This window comes from Gavialis gangeticus, unplaced genomic scaffold (assembly GCF_001723915.1).
Source record: "Gavialis gangeticus isolate Ggan-Ray unplaced genomic scaffold, GavGan_comp1, whole genome shotgun sequence".
Taxonomy (NCBI): domain Eukaryota; kingdom Metazoa; phylum Chordata; order Crocodylia; family Gavialidae; genus Gavialis; species Gavialis gangeticus.
Window position 1 is genome coordinate 90,305,306 of NW_017729025.1, and position 24,545 is coordinate 90,329,850.

The 24,545-nt window shown below is 45.3% G+C and overlaps 1 protein-coding gene across 1 annotated transcript in view; it reads left to right on the forward strand.

Moving 5' to 3' along the window:
- Positions 1 to 24,545, forward strand: part of MAP3K9 (mitogen-activated protein kinase kinase kinase 9) — a 193,397-nt gene that overhangs the window by 152,441 nt on the left and 16,411 nt on the right. Inside the window, exons 8-11 of the mRNA XM_019519944.1 lie at positions 3,193 to 3,368; positions 8,098 to 8,338; positions 10,583 to 10,705; positions 12,362 to 12,515. Of these exons, the coding sequence (XP_019375489.1) occupies positions 3,193 to 3,368; positions 8,098 to 8,338; positions 10,583 to 10,705; positions 12,362 to 12,515 (694 nt within the window). The remainder of the gene's footprint in view (positions 1 to 3,192; positions 3,369 to 8,097; positions 8,339 to 10,582; positions 10,706 to 12,361; positions 12,516 to 24,545) is intronic.

The window sequence follows — 24,545 nt, forward strand, 5'->3', positions numbered from 1 at the left end:
CACAGCCCATATTTGTCTCTGCAGCAGTACTGGGAGAGCACCCATAGCTGAAACACCCCACCCCGCTGAATGCTACCGACACCCCACATCTCTGGGCCATGTTCCATGGTTCCACAAGCCAGATCCAGCCCAGAGTCTGTAGGTTGCCAACCCCTGATATAGATTATAAGATTCAATTAAAAGTCTAAAATTCTGGCAGTCTTTTCCTAAAACAGTGATCCATAAGATCACTAACCCCCAGGTAACTAAAGGTCCAACATACAGATTTACTTTACTATAAATATATAACCTTCAGTAAGCATCTTATTATGAAACTGGGAACACCTTGGCAGATGGATGTATATCGTCCTGGGGGCTAGTGTAAATATATGCTGAAAGCCAGTAAAGGTGAAACAGGGCAGTTTGTTCGCAGATCCCTTCATGAGAGGCATAAGAGAATGCTGTGAAACAAAGGGCATTCTGTCTGACTACTGTATAAGCATACAGCACAAACAGCATGATGCAGTAAACTCTGTCAAAAAGAGCTACTGATACAACAGTGAACAGCTGTTTTCAGTGCAATTCACAATGGCAAGGCTTCCAAAAAGAAGTAATTCAGTGTTTCTTAAAATAAAGCAACGTGGATGTTGATGAGGTTGGAGATAGCATCTTCTAAAACTGGAGGATTATGTAAAAGCGTATACCTAATTTGAACCCCCAAACATGGAGTGATTGTCCATTCCACTTTTGAACGCCTATCTTTATATGGAGTGGGGGGGAGGAGGAAGGACTGAAAGGGATTAAAGCAAAACAATCCTTGTTTTTCCCCTTCACCAAAACTGTTTACCAAAAATGCCATTTCTGTTCATAGTGAACTCTAGTTCCCCTAGTGTTGATTTTGCTTTTGAATTACTGCTCTGGTGGCCTTCGCTGAGGTGGCAAAGCTGAACTTGCCCTCTTCATAGAAAAGATTTGTATATTACAACTGTCCTCATTAGAGGAAATAATAGCAGATCTAGGCCTGGGAAAATAAAAGTCATAGGCCACCTGCATAGTTATCCTTTTTAGTCATTCATGTGTTTGGCTGATTGCAGCACTTTGTTTTATGCTGGGTCATGTTTTCTTTGCCATGCTTAAAACCTGGGGTAGAAGGACAGGGATTATGCTACTGAAAAATCTGTCTGTATTGCCTATTGCCACTAACTGGTCAGCAGCAGAGTTTCTCCAAAGCATTTCTAAACATTTTTATAGATAGGAGAAGCAACTTGGCAGTCATAAAAACTGTTTTTCCTTCTTATGTCATTGTTAGGATTGGATCAGATTTTGAGATAACAACATCATGATGCACACAATCTCAGAATCCTGAACAAAGAATCCCAATAGTATCAAAATCAGGATGGTTAAATCATGCAAAATGAAAATCCTAAAGAATCAAATGTGTAAAGATATCAGAGCTCAAGTTCATCCGTACAGTGATTCATGCAGGTGACATTTATGGCAAGGATAAATTTGACCAATGGTGTCCTATGAATCCAAAGGGAATTTTTGAAGTAATACTTCATTCCAGAAATATCTTATAAATAATTTTTAAGAATGTCCTACAAATATTCTTAACTCCTTTTGGCTATGCAATAGACTGTGTTTCAGCCCCACCAGCTACTGGTTAGAAGGGATGTTTGGTTATACAGATACACTAGGAAGGCCCTTTATATTACAGCCTTGTTATTTGGGGGGATGAGGTTGTTTCTCTAAGTTTCTGGATAGGCATTTCTTATCTAATTGATTGTCAGATTCTGGCATGCAGGAGTTCTGCAGTAGTCAAAAGAATAGGGTACAATTTAGGCAAAAAAAACCTATAAAGGGGAGCACTAGGAAATAATACACAGTGATAAATTGACATCTGTTGAAGGTAGACATAAGGGTGAGGTGAAGCGGTTGAATAGCTAGGTTTCATTTGTTAAGACTTTCCAAAGCTGCCATTTAACAAGTGCAGTTTTTTAGTATGCTCTTTATACTTTCATAACTTGGAATTTCATTAAACCTGATTTTCTAGCTAACAATTTCTGGCCCCTGTGTGGGCTAATCCAGGGTTTTTTAAGTGAGGTATGGGTGTAGTGCTGCAGAGGTAGTTTTACTCCCACATTCCCAAGTTACACCCTCTACTGGCGCAGATAGACTACACTGTGGGAGCAGCAGCTGGGGACTTTTTAAAGTCCCTGCATTGGATAAGAATCCCCCTCACTCTGCTCTTGGCATCCCACCTCTTTCCCTCTGTGCATGGCCCCTTCTCCCCCACTCACCACCGCTGCTGTTCCATGCCTCCAGAGCCACTTCTGCACCACTTCAGCTAGGTTGCACAGGGAGCTGGGCTTAGCCAGGGACAACAGGGGCAGTGACAGGCAGGCTTCCTGTCCTTGAGCCCACTGCCAGGCTGGCAGAGAGCACTGTGGGGGCTGGGCTGGGCAGGGTGGAAGAACCTGCCTACAGCCCCTGGCTGAGCCCAGCTCCTTCTGCTACCTAACTGGAGTGGTGTAGGAGGTGATCTGGAGCTTCCTTCATACCCAAAACAACTAGGGACAGCAGCAGTGGCAGGAGGAGGAGTAGGGAATGGGAAGGGAGAGGAGGTGCTGCTAACAGTGGAGGAGAATGGGGGTGGGTGCAAATTCTTACCACTGAAGCACAAAGAACTGTGGGATATGCTTCAGATATTCCAGAGACATACATGTGAGAATAAAGCACCAGTGAGTATCTGGTAACTTGTGCACTCCTTTGCAGTGTAGCCAGAGACACTCAGGCTAACCTAAGTTCTACTTTTTAGATGAGTTAACAATAAAAACATGGTGTTAAGAGCCATATGCAAAAGAAATTTGCACTAGCTGGGCTGATGCTGCTCCTATCCATCAAATAGTGAAATGCGTAAGGATTTACAATTTAAACTAAAGCATTTAGAAAAATGTATGCGATTTTTTTTTTTTTTTTTTTTAACAGATTGGAAATGTAGTTTTCAATAAAAAACAGGTCAGTCTCATTTGTTTCATGTACTTACTGTCTAAACAGTTCATGGCCTAATTGTGCTAGATAAAGGGCAAGTGTGAAAATGAAGAGGCAGGGTAACATAAATAATAGGAAGTATTTATTTTTCCTACTTGCATCATCTCAACCCTCATTATTAATTCTGGTATTCAACATTTGTCTGCCTTTGTCTTGTTCTAGATTGTTGGAACTCTGACCCACACTCACGGCCATCTTTTGCCAATATCTTAGACCAACTCACCACCATAGAGGAGTCTGGCTTCTTTGAAATGCCCAAAGATTCTTTCCACTCCTTGCAAGAAGACTGGAAACATGAGATCCAAGAGATGTTTGACCAACTTAGGGCCAAAGAAAAGGTAAACAGGGGAATACATTCCCCACAGGCTATTTTGGTCTGTGATCTTGTCCAATTTTACAGTCTAAGTATACTTTATCTGATGTTTTCCTGAAAGTTTTAACATGTGTCTGTAGCTGCTTAACTACAAAAAAAACAGACGGAAGTGTTTTATGTTTTATCTATAACCTAAATTCTGTTGATTTTTAACACCAAAATGAAACTCCAGTTACCTATTGAGCAGATTGTCCTCAGGAAAGTTCTGTTCCATTGTTTTATGTCAATCAGCAGTGAAATAATTAATAATCCTGACAAACTATTGTTAGGCTTCGGTGTTAATATCCATGTAAAATGGAAGAGGTGCATCATACCTCTCCACTATTTCATACTATCTTCAAACTTGAGCAAACATCATGGTATTGGTTAGGCCACATTCATGCTTCAATCCTGGAATCACAAGCATCAGACTTTAATTTAAAGCATAAAAACGGGAGCACAGTGTCACTAGCTCAGTTTGATTCTATTTATGGAATGAGGCTTAAAATCACAGAATTATAGAAAATTAGGGTTGGAAGGGACCTCAGGAGGTTATCTAATTCAACCCCTTGGACCATCCCCAGCTGTAAAAAGCGGGACCATCCCCAACTGGATCATCCCAGCCAAGGCTTTGTCTAGCTGGGTCTTAAAAACCTGCAAGGATGGAGAGTCCACAATCTCTCTGGGTAACTTGTTCCAGTATTTTACTACCCTCCTAGTGAGAGAGTTTTCCTAATATCTAACCTAAACTTCCCTTGCTGCAACTTGAGATGGTTGCCCCTTGTTCTCTCATCTGCCACCACAGGACGGTCTAGTTCAATCCTTTTTGGAACCCCCCTTTGAGTAGTTGAAGGTTGCTATTAAATCCCCTCTCAGTCTTCTCTTCTCCAGATTAAATAAGCCCAGTTCCCTCAGTATTTCCTCATAAGACATGTGTCCCAGCCCCCTCACCATTTTTGTTGCCCTCTTCTGGACTCTCTCCAATTTGTCTACATCCTTTCTGTAATGAGGGGCCCAAAATTGGACACACTACTCTAGATGTGTGGCTTCACCAGTGCTGAATAGAGGGAAATAATCACTTCCCTTGATCTGCTGGCAGCACCTCTGCTAATGCAGCCTAGTATGCCATTAGCTTTCTTTGCAACAAGAGCACACTGTTGGCTCATATTTAGCTTACTGTCCACTGTAACTCCTAGGTCCTTTTCTGCAGAGCTGCTGCTTATCCAGTCAGTCCCCAGCCTGTACTGGTGCATGGGATTGTTCTGTCCTACTTGCAGGACTTTGCACTTCTCCTTACTGAAGGTCATGAGATTTCTTTTGGTCCAATCCTCCAATTTGTCAAGGTCTCTCTGAATCCTAGTCCAACTTTCCAGTATATCTACTACTCCCCTTGCTTGGTGTCATTTGGAATCTTGCTAAGGGTGCACTCTATCCCACCTTCCAGGTCATAGATGAAAATATTGAACAAAACTGGCCCCAGGACTGACCTCTGGGATACTCCACTTGATACCGGCTGCCAACTAAACATTGAGACATTGACCAGTACCCTCTGACCCTGATGATCCAGCCAGTTTTCTGTCCACCTTACAGTTCATTCATCCAGCCCATATTTCCTTTGCTTTCTTGTGAGAATGTTGTGGGAGACCATATCAAAAGCCTTGCTAAAGTTGAGGTATATCGCATCCACTGGGCTCCCCACATTCACAGAGCCAGTCATCTCATCACAGAAAGCAGTCAGGTTGGTCAGGCATGACTTGCCCTTGGTGAATCTATAGTGTCTGTTCCTAATCGCCTTCTCCTCCTCCAAGCGCTTAGACACAGCTTCCTTCCTTATATATAAATTAGAACCTTTCCAAATGTCTGTATATGTATGTTTTAAATCTTGCTTAACCTAGTCATGCCAGTGAAAGTATTTACCTCTCTCTGTTGCAGATCATATTAGTTTCTTACTGGACTGATTTAGTTAGTACCACACTAGGCTTTTTTGTAGGGCTGTTCTAGGCTTTTTTTGTGAGGTTGTCATGTGAGCTTGAAATATACTAGATTTGACCACAACCAGTGTATGGCCTACTGTGTTAGTGATGAAAATGTGACACACAGAGTTTTTAAACTTTTGTCTTTCTAGTCTGTGGAAAGAGTCTTATGTTGTAAGAGCAGCAATAAAGACAAAAAAGGGAATAACCATTGGAGAAACCAGAAGAAGTTTGGGTAGAAGCAGCAGCTGTATCCTCATATGCCCTCTCCTCGTAGCTGGAACTCTGTGACTGAAACTGAAGATTGGTCAGAGAAATGAAAAGCACAGATGCTTTGGGTTTCCCACCCTATACTTTTTATTTTGTCTCTGCCACAGCTGAAATGATCAAAACAGTTGCCCCATTTGTCCCTCCACCCTCTCAGTAATTTTCCTGGAACACACCAGCAGCCTTTCATAATTGTAAGGAAGCTAGTGGGTAATTGTGGGTAGCAGCAGTCAGATATAGAAACAGTCTTGGGGGATAGCAAGTAAACTGCAGTTGGAAATGAAGTCAGCACAGGGCTAGAAGGATGGGGAATATTAGTGCCCAATGCCTGTAGTTCAGTGAATAGGGCTGATTTCTTTTTCCTTTATACCTGCTGTGAAAAGAAAGCATGACCTGAAGATTCTCTGATACTGCCCTTGGGGAACGTCTGCATACAATGATCAATTTTTAAAAAGAGAGAAGGAAGGCAGTGGAATGATTCCAGAATATTACCCTAATTATGGTTAAGGGAGCAATGAGTTTGCCTAAAACTAAACTAACATTTAAAAATCAACTTGTTTTAGGAGCAAAAGTTAGATTTAAGAAGTAGGAAACAAAAGTAGTTTTAAATTTAAAAAACAAACAAACAAACAAAAATCTTAATTTGAATAGAATTGCCTTCAGGATTTTGTTTTTTAATTAACTGTCTTCCTGTAGGCCTCTCGCTTCAGAGCTGTGTTGTCCCTCAGTACAACAATGTCAGAATAGTAGAGGAAAACCAGAAAGTTACCCTGTCCAGAAGCAGAAAAGGAAAGAGGTTGTAGTTTGATTTTTATCAGTGTCCAAGCTGAGTGATGATGAGCAAACAACAAGCGAGCAGCATTGATGATAAAGAAAAAATAATTTAAATATACAGGCAAGGATTTTTGTGAGTGATATATTTTATTGGACAAACTGCATGGTTGGGATAGATAAATGTATGGATTTTTACGTTTTATTACATTGGTAATTTCTTTGAAGCAGGGACTGTCTAACTAGGCATCGTTCACTGTGTTAGAAAGGTGACACTCCCCAAGTATAGCCTCTGGGTACTACCATTACATGAGTAATAGTAACATTTTTCTGCAACATTAAGGAAAAACACTATATTAAGACTATTTCCCTTTTAAATAAAGTGTATCAAACTGTATCAGAGAAAACAGTGAAGTTACAAAAATCTGTTTCAAGAAACCTACTTAACAGAATGCTTCCAGATCGTAAGGAGTTTAATTTTAATCTCTTCAAATTTTACCTCCTGGAGTGAAATTGACTGACTGTAGTTACATACTCTGGTTTCTGAATTTGCTTGTCCTGTGATAGGAAGGAAGGAGTGCAGTGAGAAGAGCAGTGGATTTTGAAATCTAATAATTAATTTCCATCAAATCACTTAATCGGCAAGGAAAAGGTTGAAAAGTTCATTTTAACTTCTGTATGTGTACAGGAGTATACTTCTGGCACAGATTGGTAGGAATGACCTCAGTTTAAAGGGGGCTTAAAAAAAGACAGAAAAAACACTTCCCTTCCCTTGATTATTATTTTTTTATTTGCGGTATAGCTGATTTCCTAGATCTTATGTGGCCTGAGATAGCATTATTTTTAGACTTTTTTGAAACTCCTTATGAAATAAATGCAGATGCTGCTTTGGGCAGGGGAACAAGTAGATGGATATACTGAAAAATAAGCTCCCCTTTCCTTGGTCTCCTTCCCTGTCACCTCTGTCTGCCTTCCTTGATTTCTAGAAGTTTCTAGGTTTAACTCCCTCTTCTTCCCTGGTTTGGAAAATCTGAACATGTGCTATCATTTCACAGACAATTTATTTTACTGAGACTTATTCTCTGACACCTTTAAGGTCATGATGCTGGCCAGACCTGAAAAGTCAGACTTGAAAGGTCAGGTCAGATATCCAGTCCTACAGTCAGCCTCGGGCTTAAGAGACAGAGCAGGCTTATGTCTGATGCATATTCTAGTCTTCGATTTTCTTTGTTTCTTGAAAGATTTTTCTCTAATTTAAGCATTTATAATATAACAAGAGCATTATCTGAAGCGTTTTATACTAGTTGAAAGGAATGCTAATTCGTAGCCTGTCAAAGATAGAATTTTGTCTCTTTTTAAATAAATGTATTGCTATTGGAAAGATGCCTGGCTGACCCCTCTAGAAACAGAAGCCTTCTGATTAGTCACTGGCTGATGTATCTGGTCAGCAATAGAATAAGCTTTTCCCACACTGCCCAACCAGAGAGTGGACAACCTGCACTGGAAGGAGAATTTTGAAGGGGGCAGAGGGAAGTTCAGTCTTTGCATCACTTCACTCTGGGCCTGTGAACAGGGGTGCAGAAATGAGGTAGATACAAACCACTGTCAGTTTTGTTTGCCCTCAAAGGTATATTGATCTGACCCAGAATGCCTGATTGTAGCCTATCAATTTTTTCCTTCTCTTCTTCCCTTATCTCCCTGCAGGAGCTACGTACATGGGAGGAGGAACTGACCCGTGCTGCAGTCCAGCAAAAGAACCATGAGGAACTGTTGCGGCAGCGGGAGCAGGAGCTAGCAGAACGTGAAATTGACATCCTGGAGAGGGAGCTCAACATCATCATCCACCAGTTGTGCCAGGAGAAGCCTCGGGTGAAGAAACGCATGGGAAAGTTCAAGAAGCACCGACTCAAGCTGAAGGATGGCAATCATATCAGCCTCCCTTCAGGTCAGTGGTGCTGCAGTGCCAGATGGGTGCTACTGAACAGGCCAGTGAATCTGAGATCTCCTTTATGCCTATGGCTTTTGTGTTTAATGCTGCTGGTCACCTGATGTGCTCTGAGAAATTCCAACCCCCTTGGCATCAAAGAATTAAAGGCCAGTGGCTACAGAAAAGTTTGGAAAATGGCAGCAAGAGGATACAGTGAATAACACTGCCCAGAGGTCCAAAGTGAAAAATGCACCCGGAAAAATATGTGACATGCTAGAGAATGTTACCCTTTGCATGGTCCCAAGCCAGATGGTGGTATCAAGGAGGTTTGCTGTAAAAAGCAAGATCTCATCATGGCAACAATCAGTACTGCAATATTCCAAATGCTCTATTTTGTTAAGGAAAATACTTGAAAATGGTGGCGACATACTCTGGAATAGTCTTAGAGTTAAATAAAGATGATGTTGAATGTACATAGAATCACAAGAGCTGCCATTGCCATACTGTTTGTGGAAACTTAGATTTGGAAATTACCTTGCAACTTTAAGGGTCACCTCAGGCAGTTAAAGAGTAGATGAACTACTAATGAATGTTTGTACAGAGATTACGGTAGACTTAGATTTTAGTTCTGTTCTTTCAGGATAGATGAAAATTAGGGCTATGCGAAGCTTTGGTCCCTGATTCGATTCAGTGGAGATTCAGCCCAATTCGGTGGCTGAATCTCCAAATTGAATCAGGAGACCCTTTAATCGCTCCGAATCGAATCGGAACTCTCCAAATCAATTCGGACATAGAGACAGTTTTAAATGTTTTTTCTACATAACTCGAGGTTGCAGGGGCTCAGGAATGCTGTGATGCTGGGGTGCATGGAGTGTCCCACAGAAGCATGGGGGGCTCCCAAGCACACTTAGCAGCAGACCTGGAAGTGGACGAGAAGCATTTCTGGTCCACTTCTTGGTCCTCCAGGTAGCGCGCTGGGGGGCCCCCTGCACCCCTCCAGCTTGGCAACTGGTGCCTCCTAGGTCTGGGGGGGCACCAGGGATCCCCCTGTGGCTGATCGCTGAGCCCGGGGGAGCACGAGGGGGACCCCCAATGCGCTCCCTGGCAGACCTGGAAGTGGATGGGAAGTACTTTCAGTCCGCTTCTGGGTTTGTGGCTGAGCACACAGAGGGTCCCCCCGCACTCCTGTGGGACGCTCCATCTGCCCCAGCATCGCAGCGATCACAAGCTGCATCTGGTACCTCAAGGTATGTAGAAAAAACTTTTAAAGATGTGTCTGTGTCCAAATCACTGATTCTCCAAATCAGCATCGAATCTTCAGATTTGGATTTGGCCGAATCGAATCAGGGACAGTGATCCGAATCAAAGAATTGAATCACTGTCCCTGATTCAGCCTGAATTTGAATCCAAATTGAATAGGGCCTGCTTCGCACACTCCTAATGAAAATGTAATGCAATTGGTCAGCAACTGGAGACAGTTAAGAGAGCAAGATGGTTGTCAAATATAAGTAACACATCCACAATGAGAGGTGTGGGTACTATATGTGTGACTAGACTGGACAGGTCAAAGTTGGCAAGAAACAGAAAACTATGTTTATTCCTGTTTAAATTGCCCAGGGTTTTTGGCTTTTTGAAATGTGTTTTTAACAAACACTGCACTATTTTCTATGTCACCCAGGGTAACTGTGGAGAGTAGTTTTAGTTTATATTACTTGTTAATAGTACTCTCTTTAGGGTTTTACACATTTGTTGCTGGAGTTTTTGCTTGTCCTATAAGGCTTTTTGGGAAATAAGATGACAAGGTTTTCACTTTCAAAAACAGATACAGGAGTAGTGTTGTTGATGTAGTTGTGATGGTCTGGGGAGATGAAAGAAGCAACATTTGTGTGGTGATATAATATCTTTCATTGGATCAACTCATATGGTTGGGGCAGATAGGAGATAAGCTTTCAGGCTTATATGTAGACATAAAATTTAGCCACCTGGTAGACGTATGTTTCTGTACATAAGCTTGTGCATCTCCTTGGCAGATGTATACCAGGTGGCATAATTACAAACTTGGGGACTGAATTGGGGACTGAAAAGATTGGATGGTTGTGTACTTGAAAAAATACACTTCTACCTATGAGCTGAAAATTAGATCTCTGAAGCTGTTGTCATTTTTCAAAGATACTACCAAAAATGAAATACTTTGGAGGTTTTTTTGCTTGTTTATTTCATTAATATTTTAACCTATTTGTGTGCATGTGTGTATTCAAACAGATTTCCAGCATAAATTCACCGTGCAAGCATCTCCAACCATGGACAAAAGGAAAAGCTTGATCAGTAGCTGCTCCAGTCCCCCGGCTAGTCCTACCATCATTCCCAGGCTCCGAGCCATCCAGTGTAAGGAGTTCCCTATAATCATTAAACCTGGGGAATTTACAATATGTTCAGCAGCAGTAAAGTCCTGGGGTGCTGCCTTAGGGCAAGACCTGTATAAGCCTTCCTAAAATGAGGCTGCCTCATGATATATGGGAGTGAGGTGGGGAAAAAAGGGTTGTTTATTTCCCTTAATGACTGAACTTTACTTACTCATGTTCCTGAGAGCTTCCTAATTGATCACATTGGAAAAGTATTCCTATGGGAAACAAAATATTTGTTATAGCTAAACTTACAGATTTGGTCTGTGACTTCAGACAGGTTTTCTGGAGTGGACAGGCTGCTTGGCTGAAAGAGAAATTTGTTTGGTAGATAGCATGCAAGAAAATAACGGTAACTGATATGGGAATGGGATTTCCAAATAAGCAGTCAGGAAATGAAGAAAATCTGAGTTAATGAGCAGTATGGCTTAGTGGCTGGTATGGGTTTGAGCTTCCAGGGCTCATGTACACACCACAATTTTTGCCCTTTGATACACTGCAACTGCATGTCTGTTTGCACGAGTGGGATTTCCTAATGCTTTGAAAGTCTTTCTTGTGCGTTAAACTTAAACTCCTTGGATGTAGTTTAGTTTGGCTTGCCAGGAATGAAAGCATTGCGTTCATGGATTCATTGCATGCAAACACAAAGGCACTCAAAGACATGTAATGAGCCTCTTTGTCTACCAGATGGTGATGTGACTTTTTTGTAGTTCATCCTTTTGAATTGGTTTCACTTTCAAATTACTTCTGGTTTTTTTTCTTTTTTGTTTTTCTTGTGCGATTTGCCGGCTCCCTGCTTCCACAGCTGCATAGCAGGGCACGGGCATGGAGTGAGTGGGGGGTCCTAGGCCAGGGGGTAGGGAACAGTGCTGGAGTGTCCCACTCCAGAGACCCACCTTAATTTGGCCAGAGACCCACCTTAATTTGTTTTAAAACCTAGTGTATATAAACACAGATGTGATGCTCCAAGGCTTATTTAATTTGAAAACCTAGTGTGTGTAAACACAAATGCAATGCTCCAAAATAAACAAATTTAAATTTTATAAACCTATTTAATTTAATGAGGATTAAAACCTATGGTGTGTACAGGTACCTTTAGTTGTGTGTATTAGTAGTTTCCAACAAAATATTGAGGATTAAATAGGATGTGAAGATCTGCCTTGTTCTCATTTCTAGAGGTATTGCTTTTGATTCAGAGTTGAAGCGCGGTAGAAGGACAGTATGCGGAGAATTTACATGGCCATTGCCTTTGCCGTATTGTTTTTGGGTCTGTGCTTTATTTTCTACTCTGCTACAGATTTCTTGTCACCATAGGCAAGTTGCATAATCTTTCTGTCCCTGATTTTCCCCCTCTAAAAATGTAGTAATAACACTTACTTGCTTGACATGGGTGTTGTGATGCTAGAATGTGTGATACTAAGTCTCACATGCTGGTGTGCACTTCAGGTTCTTCAGGTAGATGGTTAAGTAGTAAGTTTAATCATGAATTTCCTTGAAAACTATAGCTTTTGCCTTGCTCCTCTTCTCACTTATGCTGAAAGAATGCTGCATTGTAATTCAGAAAGCATACATAGCATCTTGGTGGGGGTGGGGTTTCTGCCCCATATGCCCACATTTTTTCTCTTATTCATTTCTATAGTGACACCTGGCGAAAGCAGTAAAACCTGGGGGCGCAGCTCTGTCCTTCAGAAGGAGGAAGGAGAGGAGGAAGAGAAGAGAGGCCATAAAAAGAAAGGCCGCACATGGGGACCAAGTTCCCTTTGTCACAAGGAGTTAGCTGCAGGAGAAGATGGGTAAGTGGGAGAAGGTAAAGTTTTGCAACCATTAAAACTGCTGACAGAACTTCTCAGGAAGGCTGCCTGGCAGAAATCCTGCCCACCGGCCTGCAGGCCTACTGTACTTTTGAGATGGCATGTTTATTCATAGTGTCATAGACATTAGAGAGAGAAGAAAATATGTAAAGTAGCCCACACTCCATCTTCAGGGTTTCTGTGCAGGACCATTCCCTTTGGTAAGGTTTCCAGTGCTTTGTTCATTCTAGTTTTAAACAATGAGGCATCTTCTATATAACTTTGGAAAACTGTTTCACAAATAGTAACTTATGGATGTTGTCTAATTTCTCTTGGATTGAACCTTAACTTTCCGTAGGGAATTATTATCCAATTTCTGAATAATGCCTTGTTTCTCGTCCTCCTTCATTTTTATACTCTTCATATACTTATTTTCTTCTGTTATGTGATGTTATTAAATAGAGCCTGGAACAACCACACAGATACTTCTTTTCAGCCTTTAAAAAGTATGCATATTCTTTCAGTAAATGAATCCTTGGGGGAACTTCCTTGCAGAAATGATGTTGACTCTTACTCTATAGCTACAGTCTTCTGTGAGTATTGTGTACCTGGATCTTAACCTTGGGACAGTTACAGTGCTGCTTCAAAGCTTAGAGTATATTTTTAATTACATGGTTAAAAGAAAGGAGGGCCCAGCCATATGCTTCATAAGTTGGGAGGCCTTCACATTTAGATTGGTAGTTCAAATGCAGCCCAGATTGGTAGAGGGGAAAATATCACAGGATATAGCTCTCCTGTAATTAATCTGTCTGTCAAATCTTTGTGTTAGAGCAGGGGTGGGCAAAATGGCAGATGCAACCAGTGGCAGGATTCCCAGCCAGGCTGGGATCTTTCCATAGTGAATGCATTGTCTAGAGCCAGGGCATAGTTGTGATCTGGAGCCTGCATGCTCCAGGCAGGGGCATGCAGGCTGCGGGTTGCAGCTGTGCCCCAGCTCTGGACCATGCTGGTACCCCTGCAAGGAGCCAGGGCTTCAGAAGGGTAAAGAATCACTCCATCTTTCCATGACTGGCTTTATATAAATTCAAATTTATAGAATATATATAGAATATTTATAGAATATAGAATATTTTATAGAATATATATAGAAACTAAGAAACTATGAAACTATGAATTAAACAGGAACATTACTCATGATGTTGAATTTCATTGTAATACATCATCAGATAAACTCAGTGCTTTTTCCTTTGTGGAAAAAGTTACAGGTGTGATGGAGGAAGTAAGGTTCAAGATGCACTGGCAGAAAGTAGGGGGGTAGGGGGTGGAGCGAGGGGGTTGGCAACTGGAACAGCAAGAATGTTACTAACAAGGATTAATGGGCAGTGGCACAATCTTGTGGGCAAAGCTTGTAGAGTACTTTTCAGTTTCTTTCTAGCCTTCCTCAAGCAAACCTCAAGATTTGTGCCAAAATAAATAACTAAAAAGATAATACCAGTGATGGGCAAGGTGTAATTTGAGTCAATACAGCTTATTGGAGCCCTCTTCCCCCTGAATAGCCTATCAGTCTGGGATACTCTGAGAGCAGCAGCAACTCATCATATATGCATTGCCCAGTCAGCAAAAGAGTCATTATTTTCTAGATGTTGCTCTGCATGATGCCATGACCTTACTGAATCCATGTGGAAAGATATGAACAGACAGACAACATCTCAGTTTTAAAGTGAACAGGTAAAATTAACTTCACTTTAAGGAACTGACCTGCCCTATCCTTTCATGTGGTTTTGCAGCAGTAAGGGTGGAAAGGGTGGGTAGTCTCTCTAATTTCCAGCAAAAGGCCTAGGCACTTACAACATTTCCCTCCCCGTGAATTCAAATACTAGCGAAAGATGTTGTTGTATTACCATATATACCCAAATACAAGGATGACAAGGTGATCTCCCCAATAATTAGATTCTACATATGGCAAATTTATAAATTTATTTTAATTTTCCACATATGGAATCCAGTTATTGGAAGATCTTGTTAAATTTGTCTCTCCCCATTACTGCAGGTGGTAGGGGAAGAGGTGATGAGGGGGCAGTAATGGGACTGGCAGTGGGGGACAGGTTGTGGGATGCAATAGAGGGTAGAACATGATAGGGCATGTGGGGGATAGTAGGGAGCAGGCAGTGAGAGAGGCAGGCAGCTTGCCCCCTGCTACCTGTCCCCACCCATCCACTTACTCCCCTGTTATGGAGAAGAGGGGGCCAGGGAAGGAAAGGCAGCAGGGTTCCTTTAAGACCAGAACCTTTGTAGCTTAGAAAAGGGAATGATTGCCTGCTGTAAGGAGGGACCCAGCCAAAATGGCGGGGGATGGAAAAGACACGGGCTGTCAACAGACGCCCCAGCTGGACAGGAGCAGGGCAAGCAGCTGGCAGTAGAGAAGGGAAGCAGAGACCTGGAGAGAGGATGTGGCCAGGCCAGGGGCTTACACTTGCAGAGCTGGGAGAAGAGATCAAGAGATTGAGCATACCTGCACCTTGGGAGTGGGAAGCCCAGTCAGGTGTCCATGTGGGTGGGGCAGTGTGATAAACTCTGCCCAGGCCAGAGGAAGATGAGTGGCCATGGAGGTAAAGGGAGACAGAGCCCCGCAGAGAGGCAAGGGCAGAAACCCATCCAGCCAGGAGAGCTGATGCCTGAAAGGAGGCACTTTTGTGAACCCAGAACAGAGGAACAAGCACCCACAAAATACTGAGAACTTTCTTTTCTTTTTTTGCCTTTTTTGTTGGGTCTTGGAAGGTCCTAGGAAGGGGGTACAAAAAACTGAAAGGTGGTTTTATGTTCACCTTTGAGAAGCCCTGAGTGTTGGCTGAGTGTGTCCAGAGTAAGAACTGGCGACACCAGAGGAGCCCAGGAAGGTGGAGCACAGCCAGGGCCACAGACTCTTGAGAGCCCAGTGTGGGTCTGTTGGCTGCTCTTTTTTCTTATCCCTTTTTTTTCCTGCTCATGACAATAGTAACACCCAATGGACCATGGTGGCAGTAAGGGCAGGCAAGGAGGCCACAGAACATTGGGCCCAGCACACATACACTTTTTTTCTGTTTCCTTTTTTTTTGGACTTACCTTTATGTTTTTGGGGGCTCAGAGACCAGAACTTGGACTCTCGGAGCCTAGACAAAAAGGCGGAGGACTAAGATGGACTGAAGCCCAGCAGGGCTGGTGATCCACCCCCTAGCAATAAGGGCAGGGAAAAGAGAAAGAGAGAAGAGGCAAAGCCCTATGCAGCCTTATGAGACTCAGGGCTGGGGGACAGGATAGGGAGATAAGATTCTTTAAAGACAGCCTGTCAAAAAATATTTCAATTAACATAAAGGCATGGCTGGTGAGAGAGAGAAAGGGGGTCAGGATAGGGGGCCAGAAAAGGTGGCCGGGTACTGCTCCGCCAAAATGGGGTGCCTGGTTGTCTCCACAGGAGCTCCTTATTACACCCCCACTTTGCCTGCTTCCCCCACCCCCACAGCCTTAGGCTGCCCCAATTCCTCATTCCCCTGTTCTCCCTTTCTCCATGCCGTTTCTGCCACCCACAGCCTCAGGTCACCACCCCCCTTCCTCCTATCCCTGTTTCCCCCCCTACTCATTCCCCCCAGCTGCTACAGAATGAGACTGGAGAAGCAGTGCCAGCTCTGTGCTGCTGCTACAGGGCCAGGCTGCAGCCACAGAGCCAGGCTACAGCAATGCACCATGCCCCAGGCTGCAGCAGGTATGGAGTCTCCCAATGGGGGAGCAAAGGTAAGGAGTGCAGCAGAGGGGGAGAGAGAGGGATAAGTGGCAGGGTGAGAGGGGGTGAGACTAGGGGATTTGAGGGAGGAGTGACAGGGCATGCAGAGGCAGCAGGGGAGGCAGGCTGCAGCTTCAGCTGTGGTTCCAGTTTTAGCTCCAGCAGCTTCCTGTCCCTGTTGCCACCCCCCTACCCCAATGCTCAATTGCAAGGCAAGGGGCTTTTCCCCCCATGTTAAATGAGTGAGCAAAAGCCTTGTCTTTAATAGAGTAAATACAGATACTCTGGAAAATGAATTCCTTTATTTACAGAGACGGCATGGATAATGACTGGAAACTACCTCCCCACTGCCTTATCAATGTGTTTCAAGATGGTTGTTACAAGAGAATGTAGTTTAGTCTCTGTGGACCATTCGATCTTTGGTCCTTCTGTAGGGACAGTGGGAACATTTATCTTCCAAAGATTTGACAAGGATTTTTTGGTGATATCTTTTAGTGGACCAGCTGCATATCTGGGATAAAGTCAGATAAGCTTTCAAATGCGTTCATTTATACACTGGATGAATAAAATGGTATCACCTCCAAAAACATTGCATCTCAACTCCTGGACCATCATGGCTACAATTTCACTGTAACGCAGGGGCAGACATAGTTCGGCCTGGGGACCAGATCCAGCCAGCAGTGGACTCCATTTCCAGGCAGTCCGGCCCGTGTGGTTGGGGCTAGTTTCCATGGAGACTCCAGAAGCAGTTGTGCTGTGATAGCACAGGGCTAGGGTTTCCATGGAGACCTTTGCCCTTCTAAAGCTTGTCTACAGCTTCCAGTGATGTGAAACATTCAGTAACAACAGGTTGATAAACTGAACCATCAGCAACAGATTAAGGCTGACTGTATCTTGGACCAGTGTCATGACATTTTTGCTGTGATACTGTGATAATTAATCTAGAAGTATTTTGGAAGCCCATTGGGCACCTCTACACAGCTGCAGAGGCTGTTCTGACATGCTGGGATTCCAGCGCGTTGGAGCAAACTCGATTAATTGAGTCTGCTGAAGCGTGGCAATCGCCACGCTCCAGTAACCTTCTGCGTCTTGTGTATCAGTGTCCCCACGCTTAAAAAAACACAGCGGGGCACTCGAACTAAAGCCTGTCAAACAAGCCATTTTTAAGTATGGGGCCACTGATACAGGAGATGCAGTGGTACTTTAACTAGAGCGACTCTTGGAGCCACTGTAATTAAAGTGCCACCTCTTCCACTCCCGGAGCATGTGTAAAAGTGCCCTTCGTTTCTTGCATGTGAAATACTCTCCTATCTCTTTCAGACCCAAATCAGAGAAAACACTGACATGGGCTTAGTCTAGTGATACAAGTGGTATGGGAAATTTTGTTTTGCCTGAAGATAGACATTTTACATCAGCATTTGGGTTAGTGTTTATGATTTTAATGTAGTGTTGTACTAAAGGTAACATGCATGGATTTGTGGTAGCCACAAGCCTCTGAGCCGTCATCTCTTCAGAGCTCATGAGCCAAGCAGGGCTGAGCCTGATTAGTGGAAAATTGGTGCCATAGGAAGTGCCACTGGAGATTCAGTAACAGGCTGTCTTCTATTTGAGTCAGGACTGTATTAATGCTTCAGCATAGCGTGAAGGGACAGCATGCTCTTGGAGAAGCCCTCTACAGATGAAAGGTTACTTAAGGATTTAGTTATACTTTGGCAATTTGCTGACAAAATGAAGTATCATCAACTCTCAAATCCCAAGGAAAATGGCAGTAGGCTTTTTGTTGGGGAAGGTGGATGACAAGAAAAAACTTACTAACTCTAGTGTCTAACTCAATAAACACATGAACACCCTGCCGGTTAATCAACCCAAATTGGACTACTGAAAAATCCACAGCTTTCCAAATGAATAGTTAATACTGTTAGGGTGAACCTGTAGCTTGGCTTTTAGTGCTTTCAAGTATGACTCCAGTTGTTCTTACCTCAAGCAGAGTATAACTGGTTCAGTGTTGTGTTGTAAGAATGGAAGATGTATATTGAATGGCTTTTAAGTGCACCCTACTGGCCTTTGTAATGTACAGCATTCTCCTTGTTAGTCTTGCAAGAACATTTGGTTGCAGCGGTTCTGATTGAGGGTGAAGAATGAAAGGATGAGAAGAAAATCTTATGACCCCATGTCAGATTTAGCAGTCATAGAATTATACAGACCTCTCCTCATCTTGACCTTCAAAGTGAAGCTCTCTTTGTTAGTGCCATTGAACCTTTGTTCTGTGCTTTTTTTGTGAGGGGAAACGCTGTCTAGCTAGATGCCATAGAGAAGCAGAAATTGATATCCTGCTATGTCATGAAGGGCATCTGAGGATACCCTTTTAATCGTTATGGATATTTTGCTTTAAAGAGAAGTTGAGACTGGCATTGTGCATTGTTCACCATGTATGCTTTTTACTATCTGCACATTGACAATCTATCCCACATTTTTACAGTTTGAGAGAGAGAGAGAAACCTCCTAATTGTCATTTATGTATGTTGTTAGAGACCTTTGCATTCAACCTTAGGGTGAGCACAGTGCCACTGCTCTTTCCTTGCAGTTACCACCTGTATCCTCCTTTTATTGGTCTTCTTTTCTGTGGTGCTTTTTCTAGAAATTTGTCTGGGATGCTTAAATGTAACTAAAGTTACAAGGATATGGTTGCCACATAACTACAGAGCATGTTGGATGAATGAAGCATGACACAAAATTTTGCCTTTTTACAGACGACCAGGCCACACCCTTCTTATCAAGTTACATTGAGGTCTTCCAATGGAAAGTAAGAGTCAGTGCTATGCTGGCTGGATATAAGTGCAGGATACTATATAGCACACATTTTAGAATGATTGATGTAGGGAAAATGATGATCTCTCAGAACAAATGGGAACGGTACAGGCTGCTTTTAGTGCAACTTAAAACACATTCCTGTGCATTGGAAATATTAATGGCTTCAGGGTAATACAGATTGACATTTTATTAGTAAATGTTTAGGATTGTGAATCCAAAAAAAGATGACAAAGCCTGTAGGGAAATGCATTTCGCCTGAGCGAGGCACTAACATTAGGGGGATGGGGGTGAGGAGGGGAACACAACTAGGTTACAAGTGATACAATGTTAGCCAACTAAGCCCAGGGTGGGGGGAGGCGGAGGAGAAAGGGGAGGGAGAGGGTTCGTGATGCTGAGAGAGAAAGAGGATGGATGCACACAAACCCGTTACAATGGTCCGCAATGGTGGAGGAAGTGGTTCAAAAAAAGTGTCTTAGTCCATATAGAGTCTCATTGCAGGGGTCCTCTTTTGGTGGAGTGTGGTCATCCGTTGCTGAAGAATCCTCTCAAAGTGAAAGTCCATCTGGTGCAGAGGTGGGATTCAGGCGGTCCCCTCTAGATCCGGTCCGGCGGCGATTCATCTCGTGGGGTCGGAATACTGGTGGTGGCCCGTGATATGTTCCATGTAGATGTCACGGGACCAACGGATGGTGTCAGACACCATGAGGCAGTGCATCCGCTTGGCGTAGCAGTGGAAGATGCGGTAGGAACGCAGGATGCTTTCGTTGCTGGGGTCCCAGGCTCCAAGCATTCCCACGATGAGCGCGTCAACCGTCACATCGTAGCCACGGCCCCTCAGGATGTTGGCCAGCAGGGAGTACTTCTCCTGCTTGCGAGCCTGGGCGTCCATGACGGCTTGGCGCCGGTTCTCGAAGGGGATGGTTACGTCCATAATCACGACCTTCTTGGCCTCTTCGTTCATGATGGCGATGTCGGGTCGCATCTGGCTCTCACAGCCCAAGACAGTGTGTGTGGTTCATGGAGATCTCCCCCGCTGCGGTCAGGATGGCCCTCACCAGGCGGTCCTGGACAGCATTGTGGCGGAGCTGCCAGGCTCTGGTGTGCGGCTTGCAGCTGCACAGCATGTGGGGGAGGGTCTCTACCACATAGCCGCACTGTTGGCACCTCTTGTCCCAGTGGCCGAAGCAGACGGCCCTGTTGAGAGGCAGGCAGTTGAGCGTGGTGGAGGAAGCGCCAGTCCACAAAGCGTGTGAAGTTCCCACTGGGCATGAAGTGGTTGCTGGTGTCCCACTTCGAGGTGACGTCAAAGACTTTGCCTTGGTCAGGTTTGGCCCTCAGGTCATTGGCGTACTTGTTTCAGATGACGTCCTTCAGGAACCTCTCCAGGAAGGTCCTCGTGCGGGGCATCACGGTGACGCAGTCGGCGTGTGGGGCTGGTTGCAGGGAGACTCACAGCTCCTGGTGATCCTCGGTCCAGGTCCAGGCACAGCCGATGCGTTTCCTGAGGTGGCACATGGCGGTGCGGGCTCAGCTCCACAGTGAGGCAAAGTGTCTGCCATCTCTGCTGAACTCGCCCTCCAGCGAGCCACTAAGGAAGGTGGCCAAGTTGTGTCTGGTCGGCTGTCTTGCGATCCTCTTGCGGGCGGTCTCCTCAAGGGCTCTGGCAGTGATGATACTTACTGTGGCGTCTGGGCAGGTCAGGAGGCGGAAGGCGTGGGTGACCACTGCGATGTCGCAGAGGTCTCCCATGCGGGGAACACTGGCATCTCCCTGCTGGTGGGGGATGTTCAGGACTTCGTTGCTGGCCCTTAGTGGCAGGTGGTGCCACTTCTTGAGCAGCCGCCAGATCTCAGCGTCCGCCTTCCTGAGGAAGGGTCTTGGGGACTGCTGAGCCTCTCAGGATAAACGCGATGCAGGGCATGAGGAAAGTGTTCACTGTGTCTATCTTCTGCCAGGGAGCCAGCAGGGATGAGTCCAGTTTGTGGGCGTCCTGCACAATCCTGTTGAAGGTCTCTTCTGGCATCTGCTTGGCCTGGTGGCCAGTGGGCATCCCCAGGTGGCAGTAGGCCTTGCTGTCGCGCAGGTGCCTCATCACCTGGCCCTTGATTGTGAGGGTGGAGTCCAGGACACAGCTCTTCTGCCTGCTGTTGATGTGCAGGGAGGTGCACTTGGCGATGTTGAAGCGCAGGCCCATCCACCTGGCTGCCTCAGACTTCATGTCCAGCATCTGCTGCAGCTGGGTGGTGTCGGGGGCGAGGAGAACAATGTCATTGGCGTAGGCCAGGATGCTCAACTTCTGGCTGTACAGGTCGAGCCCGCCAGGGCTGCCTGCCATGGCTCAAAGGAGTGGTTCCATGGCTAAGTTGAAGATGATGGGGCTGAGGGGGCAGCCCTGTCTCACCCCCGACTGGATGGGGATCTCTGTGGTCTCTCTGTTGGTGGTGCAGACGGTCATGGTGCATCCATGGCAGAGCTTCCGCACCAGGCCGATGACGCCGTCTGGTAGGCCCAGCTTGCGGAGGGTGCTGAAGATGTGGCGGTGGGACACGGAGCCGAAGGCATTGGAGATGTCCAGCCACGGCACACTGCTTTCTGGTCCTCCGGGCATTGTCCAGGGCTATCTGGAGAGCAAAGTTATGCTCATAGCAGCCCTCCATTGACATATGAAGCCCTTCTGGCTCCGACTGATGGCTCCACTGGTCACTACCTAGTCAGTGCTGTGGGCTGCCAGGCAGCTGGCATACACTTGGCGACAGTGGAGCACAGAGCAGTGGGTCTCCAGTTGCCTGGGTCGGTCAGGTCTCCCTTCTTGTGGATGAGGACTGTCATGGCCCTCTTCCAGATGCCGTGCGTGTGCTGGAACTCTTAGCACCTGTTGAACAGAAAAAACAAGGCAGCCTGGGTCGCATTTTTTGAGGAGACTGTATGTGATACCGTGCCTGCCAGGGGCGGTGTCCCTAGTCCTCTTGAAGCGGGCTTCCACTTCCTGTGGTGTGAAGGCATCCTCGAACCCCTCTGCCAGGGGGATGGGGGTCAGTGCTTCGATGATCGCAGGAACATGGGGCAGTGGCTTCTGCTGGGGGGTTGAAGACCCTGCTGAAATAATTAAACAGAGTCTCCTGGGGTACCTGGCAGAAAGCCAAGGGTCCCTCCAGGATCTCTCTCACCACCTTGGGACGGTTGGCCCAGTACAGCTTCTGGATCCGGGAGGCTGTCGCTGGGTCATAGCACTGGTGCCTGGGTCGCCTCTGTGTCTGCAGTCTGTGCTCTCGTCGTGTCACCGGTCCGTTGCTGTTGCCCCTCTGGGGTTGGCTGGGCCAGGCGGCTGCCGAGAGCTCCTCTGTGAGCTGGGCCACTGAAGCCTCAAAGGCCTCATAGGTGGTGGTCTGGGAGAGCTCCTCCAGCCAGAGGGTTTGTCATGGGGTGGGCATCCTCTGCTGTGGGGAGGGCTCTGCACCTGGAGATCCTGGCACACTCGGGAGCTGGGAAGCTCCCAGCAGCTCGGTTCCTCCAGGTGGCTCTGGGATCCTCAGTGGATCAGAAGCATCGGATGGCCCCGGGGGTCTGGGAGGAGGGCTGCCTGGTCAGGGCATCACATCTGGTCAGGGATCCCTGGGTGTAGACCTGCGTGGTGGCGTCCCTGGGGCAGGCCTCTCTGCCAGGGGGTCCCTGGAGGTCTGGTTCGGTGGGGTTGTTGGTGGGGTGGCTGGTCTGGTGGGTCTTTGCACCATGGCCTGGGTCTGACGGTCCGGGGCAGCGGACCTCACCAGTGTGCCGGGTCTCCTCTCGGCTCTGTGGCCTTTGCATCCCTTGTGGTGGTTCTTCAGGAGCTTCAGGGCCTTGTATTTGGTGCTGCAGAGGGCGCAATAGAATGCTAGGTGCAGCTGGTGAAAGCTCCGTCTTTTCATCAATAAAACTGATAAGAACAGATGGACTTTTATTAGTAAATGTTTAGATTGTGAATCCAAAAAAGATGACAAAGCTGGTAGGGAAATGCATATCGCACAAACGAGAGACTAACGTTAGAGGGATGGGGGTGAGGAGGGGAACGTAACTAGGTTACAGGAGATACAAAGGTAGCCAGCTAAGCCCAGGGTGATCTGAGCCTTCAAGAGGCTGAGAAGACTAACTACAGTTAGTCTGATTTACATGCAGCAGCAAATATAGACTTGTAACTTTTCTTCAATAATGCAATCTTCTGTTCAGTGATGAGGAGGGGGCATTCTAGGTAGCTGGAGATTAAATAAAATATGCACACCTGCACAAGAAAATCTATAATACTAATATTTTCAAAATCCTGGAATAGAATTGCTGTAGAAGTGCCCTGTGTCTGTAGCAATAATTGAACCTCATGAGAACTCAGAGATGTAGGTCATTATCCCCAGTCCCATTTTGGAGAAATTAGCATGGAAAGGTTATGTCACTTCCCCAAGATCAGCAACAGAACTGGGTACACACCAGCTTTACCAACTCATTCAATAACTATTAAGATACTTTTCCCAGGCCCAGGTAAGGTCAGGTAATGACATCCTGTGTTATTTATGGGTTCAGCTGAGGAGCCATAATTAGCTTTCAGGAACAAGTTGGTGTTCATTCATAAATAAATTAAAAGAGAGGGATAACTAGGAGACACCTCCATAATGCGACTGTTTGGAGCCATTGCTTCTGACCCCCTGCTAACAGTCAGTTCTACCCAACCATCATAGGAGTCTCTTAAAAGGTCACAATCCTTAGACTCCATAATACAGTGAGGCTGTTGAGCTTGATGTATGACAGTGACTAGATTTCTTCTTTCAGTGTGTGATTTGCCTTGCTATGTCATAGCTCTCCACCAAAGCTGCGATGGATTTATTTTAATGGTGTGGAAAGAGCTGTTTCAGATATCTAAGACCAGATAACAAAGCAGTTAACGGGTGGCTGTACCCTGCCGGCATGCCAAAAAGTGTTGTTAGTCAAGGTACTGACATTTGTACTGACTAGACAGTTGCGCAAGGAGGTAACCACTGAGCATCAGCATATATAGGTGGACAAAAGGGCTGGGCTCAAGCCACAAAAAGCTCAGTTTCAGAAATTCCCCCAAGTAGGTAATTTTGAGTTAGTTTCCCCAGGTAAAATTAGTTCTGCCCATAGGCAAGAGAAAATAAGTGATTTAGTTGCAGGTTGTATGGTTGCATCAGCTATTCTCATGTTAATGTAATCATTCCAGGGTGTACCATGTTTCATAGTTGGTAGGGTCAGAAGGGACCTGAGCGGATCATCAAGTCTGACCCCCTGCCATGGCAGGAAAGAGTACTGGGGTCAAACGACTCCAGCAAGGTGTTTGTCTAGGCTTGTCTTAAAGACCCCCAAGGTAGGAGCCAGCACCACTTCGCTTGGAAGTTGGTTCCAGATCCTAGCCGCCCTGACAGTGAAGTAGCCCCTCCTGATGTCTAATCTGAATTTACCCTCTGCCAGCTTGTGACCGT